Source organism: Theropithecus gelada, chromosome X (assembly GCF_003255815.1).
Source record: "Theropithecus gelada isolate Dixy chromosome X, Tgel_1.0, whole genome shotgun sequence".
NCBI classification, from domain to species: domain Eukaryota; kingdom Metazoa; phylum Chordata; class Mammalia; order Primates; family Cercopithecidae; genus Theropithecus; species Theropithecus gelada.
The window spans coordinates 48031162-48040010 of NC_037689.1; the positions used below are offsets into that span (position 1 = coordinate 48031162).

General features: G+C 44.7%; 1 protein-coding gene across 1 annotated transcript; it reads left to right on the forward strand.

The window, feature by feature from the left end:
* Positions 1 to 6980: 6980 nt before the first annotated feature.
* Positions 6981 to 8605, forward strand: LOC112614980 (melanoma-associated antigen B6-like). The gene is made up of 2 exons (XM_025371604.1): positions 6981 to 7332; positions 7585 to 8605. The coding sequence occupies exons 1-2, from the start codon at positions 6981 to 6983 to the stop codon at positions 8454 to 8456; spliced, it is 1224 nt and encodes a 407-aa protein (XP_025227389.1). The 3' UTR covers positions 8457 to 8605.
* Positions 8606 to 8849: the final 244 nt, after the last annotated feature.

The window sequence follows — 8849 nt, forward strand, 5'->3', positions numbered from 1 at the left end:
GTCCATAAAAAAGTTACGTACACCCTATACTGTAGCCTATTAAGTTTTCAATTACATGATTTTTTAAAAAAATGTACATACCTTAATTTAAAAAAATACTTTAATGCTAAAAAATGCTAACGATCATCTGAGCCTTCAGTGAATTGTAACCTTTTTCGCTGGTGGAAGATCATGCCTTAATGTTGATGGTTGCCTATTAATAAGAGTAGTGATTGCCAAGGGTTGAGGTGGCTGTGGTAATTTCTCAAAATAAGGCAACAATGTTGTCTTAGTCCATTCTCACACTGCTATACAGATACTAACTGAGACTGGATAATTTATAAAGGAAAGAGGTTTAATTGACTCACAGTTCCACATGGCTGGGGAGGCCTCGGGAAACTTACAATCATGGTGGAAGGTGAACGGGAAGCAAGGACCTTCATCACATGGTGGCAGGAAACAGAAGAGCAAGCAGGGGAAATGCCAGAGCTTATAAAACCATCAGATCTCATGAGAACTCACTTATTATCAAGAGAACAGTATGGGGGAAACCACTCCCATGATCCAATCACCTCCTGCCCTCAACACATGGGGATTACAGGTCCTTCCCTCAACACATAGGAATTACAATTCAAGATGAGATTTGGGTAGGGACACAGAGCCAAACCATATCATTCCACCAGCCCCTCCCAAATCTCATGTCTTTTCACATTTCAAAAGCAATCATGCCTTCCCAACAGTCCCCCAAAGCCTTAACTATTTCCAGCATTAACCTGAAAGTCCAAGTCCAAAATCTCATCTGAGACAAGGCAGGTCCCTTCCACCTATGAGCCTGTAAAATCAAAAGCAAGTTAGTTACTTCCAAGATACAACGTGGGTACAGGCATTGTATAAATGTTTCCATTCCAAATCGCCAAAACAAAGGGTCTACAGGCCCCACGCAAGTGTGAAATCCAGTGAGGCAGCCATTAAATCTTAAAGTTCCAAAATGATCTCCTTTGACTCCATGTCTCACATCTGGGGCACACTGATGGAAGGTTGGGCTCCCATGGCCTTGGGCAGCTCCTTCACGGGTTGGCATTGAGTGCCTGCTGCTTTTCCAGGCCCATGGTGCAAGCTGTTGGTAGATCGACCATTTTGGGGTCTGGTGGATGGTGCCCTCTTCTCACAGCTCCATAGGCAGTGCCCAGTAGGGACTCTGTGTGGGGGATCCAACCCCACATTTCCCTTCCGAACTGCCCTAGCAATGGTTCTACATGAGGGTTCCACCCCTGTAGCAAACTTCCAGGCATTTCCATGCATCTTCTGAAATCTAGGTGGTGGTTCCCAAACCTCAGTTCTTGCCTTCAGTGCACCCACAGGGCCAACACCATATGGAAGCCACCAAGGCTTGGGGCTTGCACCCTCTGAAGCAATGGCTCAAGCTGTTCCTTGGCCCCTTTTAGCCATGACTGGAGCAGGGGCAGCTGGGAGACAGGAAAATGAGTCTGGAGCCTGCACAGAGGGGCCCTGGGGCCCACCCACGAAACCAATTTTTTCCTTCGAGGCCTCTGGGCCTGTGATAGGAGGGGCTACCACAAAGGTCACCTAAATGCCCTGGAAACATTTTCCCCATTGTCTTGGCAATTAACATTTGACTTCTTACTACTTGTGTAAATTTCTGCAGCTGACTTGAATTTCTTCCCAGAAAGTGGGTTTTTCTTTTCTATTGCATCATCAGGCTGCAAAATTTTCAAGCTTTTATGCTCTGTCACATCTTGAACACTTTGCTGCTTAGAAATTTCTTCTGCCAGATACTCTAATCATCTCTCTCAGGTTTGAAGTTTCACAGATCTCTAGCACAGGGGCAAAATGCTACCAGTTTCTTTGTTAAAGCATAGCAAGAGTGACATTTGTTTCAGTTTCCAATAAGTTCCTCATCTCCATCTGAGACCACCTCAGCCTGGACTTCATTGTTCACATGACTATCAGCATTTTGGTTAAAACCATTCAACAAGTCTCTAGGAAGTTCCAAACTTTCCCACACCTTCCTGTCTTCTTCTGAGCTCTCCAAACTGTTCCAACCTCTGCCTGTTACCCAGTTCCAATGTTGCTTCCACATTTTCAAGTATCTTTATAGCAGTGCCCCAAACTCCTGGTACCAATTTATTGTATTAGTCCTTTCTCACACGGCTGTGAAGATACTACCTGAGACTGGGTAATTTATAAAGAAAAGAGGTTTAATTGATTCACAGTTCCACATGGCTGGGGAGGCCTCAGGAAACTTATGATCATGGTGGAAGGTGAAGAGGAAGCAAGGACCTTCTTCAGATGGTGGCAGGAGAGAGAAGAGCAATTAGGGGAAATGCCAGACACTTACAGAACCATCAGATGTCATGAGAACTCACTCACTATCATGAGAACAGCATGAGGGCAATTGCCCTCATGATCCAATCACTTTCCTCCCTCAACACTTGGGGGTCACAATTCAAGATTAGATTTGGGTGGGGACACAGAGCCAAACCATATCAAAGGAAGTCTGCCACATTGATTGACTCTTCCTTTCACAAAATATTCCCTGTAGCATGCCATGCTGTTTGATAACATTTTACCCACAGTAGAACATCTTTCAAAACTACAGTCAATCATCTCAAACCCTGCCCCTGCTTTATCAACTAAGATTTTGTAAGATTTAAAATATTGTGTTTTCATTTCAACAATGTTCACAGCATTTTCACAGAGTAGATTCAATCTCAAGAAACTACTTTATTAGTTCATACATAAGAAGCAACTCCTCATTCATTCAAGTTTTATCATGAGATTACAGCAATTCAGTCACATCTACAAGCACCATTTCTAATTCAATTCTCTTGCTATTCTACCATATCTGCAGTTACTTCCTCCACTGAGGTCTTGAACCCCTCAAAATCATCCATAAGGGTTAGAGTCCATTTTTTCCAAGCTCCTATTATGTTGATATTTTGACTTCCTTCCATCAATGACATGTACAATGGTGAATCCTTTCCAGAAGGTTTTCAATTTACTTTGCAAAGGTACATCATAGAAATCACAATCTTTGGCAGACTTTTAAAATGTATTTCTTAAATAATAAGACCTGCAGTGAAAATGACTTCTTGTTCCATGGGCTGCATAATGGATGCTATATTAGCAGGCATAGAAACAACATTAATGTCTTTGTGTAGCTCCATTGCAGCTCTTGGGTAACCAGGTACATTGTTAATGATCTGTTAATGAGCACTCATATTTTGAAAGGAATCTTTTTTTGTTTTCCTGAGCAGTAGGTCTTGACATTGAGCTTAAAATTTTCAGTAAGCCAAGCTGCAAAAAGATGTGATGTCATCCAGGCTTTGTTGTTCCATTTATGGAACACAGGCTGAGAAGATTTAACAAAATTCTTAAGGGCCTTAAAATTTATGGACTGGTAAATGAGCACTGGCCTCAAACTAAAATCACAAGCTACATTAGCCCATAACAACAGAGTCAGATTGTCCTTTGAAGTCTGGCACCAGGAACTGACTTTTCCTATATAGCTACGAAAGTGCTAGATGGCATCTTCTTCCAATATAAGGCTGTTTCATCTGTTTTTGAAAATCTTTAGTGTAGTCATCCTCATCAATGATCTTAGCTAGATACTCTTGATAACTTGCTGCTGCTTTTCCATCAGCACTTGCTTCATCTTGCACTTTTATGTTATGGAGAGAGCTTCTTTCCTTAAATCTCACAAACCAACCTCCCCTGGCTTCAAACTTTTTTTGTGCACCTTCCTCACTTCTCTCAACCTTCATAGAATTAAAGAGAGTTAGGGCCTTGATCTGGATCAGGTTTTGGATTAAGGGAATGTTGTGAATGGTTTGATCTTCTACCTTCTCCAAATCAGCAATCAGGCTCTTTTGCTTTCTCATCATTTGTACATTCACTGGAGTAGCATTTTTAACTTCCTTCAATAACTTTTCCTTTGCTTTGACAATCTGGCTAATTGTTTGATGCAAGAAGCCTAGCTTTCAGCCTCTCAGCTTTCAACATGCCTTCCTTACCTAAGCTTAATTATTTTCAACATTTGATGTAAAGTGAGAGGCATTTGAGCCTTTCTTTCACTTGATGACCTAAAGCCCATTATACAGTTATCAATTGGCCTAATTTCAATATTTTTGCACCTTAGAGAAGAGGCAGGCCCAAATAGAGGGAGAAAGGGGAATGGCTGACCAGTCGAGCAGCCTGAACACACATAACATTTATCAATTAAATTTGCTATCTGATATGGGTGCTGTTCATGCTTCTCCAAAACAATTACAATAATAACATCAAAGATCACTAATCACAGATCACCATAACAGATATAATAGTCATGAAAATGTTTGAAATATTGCCATAAATACCAAAATGTGACACAAATACACAAAGTTAGCACATACTGTTGGAAAGATGGCACTGAAGGACTTGCTTGAATCAACGTTGACACAAAGCTTCAATTTGTAAGAAAACATAATAACTGTGAAGTATAATATATCAGATTGCAATAAAATGAGGTATGCCTATATTGCAAAGATATCCATTCTCCTTAGGTTATTTACAGATATAGTTTTTATCTACAGCTTCCAAGATGACAACCAAGCTAGTGTTTCTTTCCCATGCCCAAAATTAACCATGGGAAATCTAAAGAAAAAAAAAAAGAACAATGCCATAAACATCAGCAAAATAACAAAATGAGAACCCCGAGAGATACTAAGTCTCTGTTGAACCAGTGCTTATATGGCGGCCCGCCCTGAAGTGAAAACAGATCCATAGCCTGCAGTAACAAACGGATGACAGCATTAGTTGCAGGAATTATTTTAAAGTTCTGCCTTTGCTTCTTTCTGCGTGCCTGGGACAATGATTTTCTACAGCTTCATTTAAAGAATCTGAGGCAACATCTCAGGTGCCACATGCTGGAATCATGGGGTAATAACAAACATTTGAGTTGGTTAAAGCAAGCAGTATGAGTTCAGACATTGTAGTAATAACCACCTAAAATCTCTATAGCGAATGAGGGCTGATTTTTTAAATGATCATTGTAATAGAATATAAAACATATACTAAAATAGAAGTGTCACAGTGAAGCACATGTAATAAGAATATTAATATACTCCTGAAACATTTGATGATGCTGATGTCAGCCAAGAGAAAGCACTGACAAAGCTACCATGATAAGGAGTCCCCTTATTTTCTCCTTGTTGATTTTTGAAGGCTATGGTTGGGAGAAGGGAATGAATTCATAACAAAAAAGGGAAAAATCGCAAGGCCTGACAGCAGTCAGTGGGTGGACCTTAATTGACTGCTGAAAGACTGCACATCTTAGAAGAGAAGAGGGCTCAGCATGTCTCCTCCTTTGCCCTAACTCCACAGCATAACTAACTGGCTGCAGCTAGGTCTAGGAGGCCCCAGGCAGTAGTGGCCAGATGAATTGCACATGAGGAGTCTCAGGAAGTTGAAGTCTAGTCTGAGAGGGTGTCCTCAAGTCAGTAGAGGGAAGGAACATGGCAAGAATGAAGTGATGACACTGAGTGAGGGCTGAGGGCAAAGTCCATTCTGGAAGAGGGTGTCCCACAGAGCCCCATCCCTACTGTCAGTCTTGGAAGGTCCTGGCATGGGTTCCTGGCTCAGGCTCCACCTTACTTCCTACTCAGGACTCTCAGGGAATGAGATCCTCCATCTCTTGTTGACTGATTCAGCTCAGCAGACAGAGAAGTCTAAGGGTCCACGAAGAGCCCTGGAAAGAATTTTATGTGAGTTCTTCGGCAGCCACCCAGTCCACAGAACACACGGTGAGTGACAGACCCCCACCCCTGCTGTTATGCTGGGAAGGCCAGGTGGGCATGGCCGGAAGTGGTTCCTCCTGACTTCCGCGTAGAAAAGCGGCCAGGCAGGAGGCCTTGGTCTGAAAAGTGCTGCGTCAGGTCAGCGGAAGGGGGCATCCCAGATCTTCTCAGGTATCTTAGTGGGTATCTTGACCTAGAACTCGGGGGACATTCCCCAACAACTACAACCCCCTACCCCCTAAAAAAGGGCAGCTCCAGAGAGCCCTGCCCCATCCTGCTCCTAAGATGGTAACTTAGGAGTCCCGAAGCATGGCTGTTAGCCCAAAAGTCCATTCGCTTTTTCCGTGGGGTCGAAGAGCGTGAAGTCCTCGGTCGAAGGCTGGTGGACTCAGGTCAGTAGAGAGAGAAATCTCAGGCACTGCGTAGCTAAGAGGAATACTCTGCTTAAGACTGAAGGGACTCCATGCCGCAGCATGGGTTGCACCGAACTACGCCCCTGATGTCAGTCTGGGGGTCCGGGCAGGTCTCTAGAGAGAGGTGCGTTCTCTCTTTGTCCCCGTGAGAGTCAGAGAGGTAGGTCCCTGGTTGTAAGAAGGTGGCAGCAGGTCAGCGAGGGTGATTTCCAGGTTGTGGGAAGAGTCAGGATGAGGAGTCTGATTACCGTAGGGACCGTTCTCAATATAACAGCAAGAGCACTCAAATGCCTCCGCTGCTGTCAGTCCTAGGCGATCTGGGTGTCCCGGAAAGAAGTGTTGGGCAGGAGTGCTTCTTTATTTCCTCCTCGTTAGTACTGTAAAAATTCCTAGTGTCAATTTCAGAGCGGCAGAGGGGAATGGGCCTCTGGGACTTGACTGCAATTTTTATGATGATCCAGAATAAAAACGGAGAGGACCACACCTCTGAACAGAGGGGCCCCCACTGCCGGTCCCTGCTGTCACCTCAGTAAGCCCCAAAATGGGCTGTCATGCTATAGTCTAACACTCACTCTTAACTTCCTCCTAAGTTCGAAGGAGACAAACAGACCAGGAGAACAGGAGTCCTGCGAGTTCCTGGAGCAATTGTTTCATGGAAACCTCCAGAAGGGCCGCTGGTTAAAGCCAGGAGAGTTGCTCTCTGCCGAAGGTGCTGACATGATGTCACTCTCTCCCGTCCAGGTGCCAACCTTCATGTCCACACTCCTACCTGCTGTCATAGGCCGCAGCCACCATGCCTCGGGTTCAGAAGAGTAAGCTCCGTGCCCGTGAGAAACGCCGAGAGACCCATGGTCAGCCGCAAGGTCTCACAGGTCCCCAGGTCACTGCAGAGAAGCAAGAAGAGTCTCGCTCTTCCTCATCCTCTTCTGCTGTTTGTCGGAGTGCTCGTCGTAGGTCTTCTGATTCCTCCGTTCCTCAGGAGTCTCAGGGAGCTTCACCCACTGGCTCTCCTGATGCAGGTGTTTCATGCTCAAAATCTGATGTGGCTGCCAAGGGTCAAGATGAGAAAAGTCCAAGTACCTCCCGGGATGCCTCCGTTTCTCAGGAGTCTCAGGGAGCTTCACCCACTGACTCTCCTGATGCAGGTGCTTCATGCTCAAAATCTGATGTGGCTGCCAAGGGTCAAGATGAGAAAAGTCCAAGTACCTCCCGGGATGCCTCCGTTTCTCAAGAGTTTCAGGGAGCTTCACCCACTGGCTCTCCTGATGCAGGTATTTCATGCTCAAAATCTGATGTGGCTGCCAAGGGTCAAGATGAGAAAATTCCAAGCACCTCCCCTGATACCTCCCTTCCTCAGGAGTCTCAGGGAGCTTCACCCACTGGCTCTCCTGATGCAGGTGTTTCATGCTCAAAATCTGATATGGCTGCCAAGGGTCAAGATGAGAAAAGTCCAAGCACCTCCCCTGATGCCTCCGTTCCTCAGGAGACTCAGGGAGCTTCACCCACTGGCTCGCCTGATGCAGATGTTTCAGGCTCAAACTCTGATGTGGCTGCCAAGGGTCAAGAAGGGGAAAGTATAAGCCCCTCCGAGAGAACTGTGTTCTTTACAACCGCAGACCGAGATCCTCTAAACAGGAAAGCGAGCAAGATGGTGCAATTCCTGCAGAAGAAGTTTGAGAAGAAGGAGTCCATTTTGAAGGCAGACATGCTGAGGCGTGTCTGCAGACAGTACAAGCCTTGCTTCCCTGAGATCCTCAAGAGAACCTCCGAACGTTTGGCGGTGGCCTTTGGCGTTGAATTGAAAGAAATGGATTCCAGCGGCGAGTCCTATACCCTTGTTAGCAAGCTGGGCCTCTCCAGTGAAGGAAGTCTGAGTGGTGATAATGCGCTGCCAAAGTCGGGTCTCCTGATGTCGCTCCTGGGTTTGATCTTCATGAAAGGCAACCGTGCCACTGAAGAGGAGGTCTGGGAGTTCCTGGGTGTGTTGGGGATATATGATGGGATCCTGCACTCAATCTATGGGGATACCCGGAAGATCATTACTGAAGATTTGGTGCAAGATAAGTACGTGGTTTACCGGCAGGTGCGCAACAGTGATCCTCCACGCTATGAGTTCCTGTGGGGTCCACGAGCCCATGCTGAAACCACCAAGATGAAAGTCCTGCGTGTTTTGGCTGAGATCAATAACACCAGTCCCGGTTTATACCCACATCTGTATGAAGACGCTTTGATAGATGAGGTAGAGAGAGCATTGAGATTGAGAGCTTAAGGCAGAACTGGCACTATTCCCTTGGCCAGGGCACCTTATGGGGCCACATCCTACAGATCCTCCCATTCTGAAGTAGAAATGTTGCTTTATGTTAGAAGAGAGTAGTAAGCTTTCTAAGTAGTGCAGTATAGTAGAGGCTGGAGGGAACAAGATATATCTCTTTCTTTTGTCTTGTTATACATGAGTAACTTGTAGATTTATGTTTTATTTCTTTGTCAATTTTCAAGATTGTTTCTGTTAAGTGAAAGTTTATTTTGCTTCAGATTATACAATTATCAAAAACATAGCTCTCACATTCATGGTTGTTTAACCAATTTGAAAGTTACGGTTTGGGTATTAATAAAACAAAATCACACAACATATTTTCATTGTAATTCAGAACTAGATAACATG

Excerpts from the sequence above, each read along its gene's own strand:
- LOC112614980 (XM_025371604.1), top strand. The coding sequence starts at position 6,981 with ATGCCTCGGGTTCAGAAGAGTAAGCTCCGTGCCCGTGAGAAACGCCGA. Across the intron at positions 7,333-7,584 it reads CACTGACTCTCCTGATGCAG|GTGTTTCATGCTCAAAATCT; the intron begins GTGCTTCATGCT and ends CTCCTGATGCAG.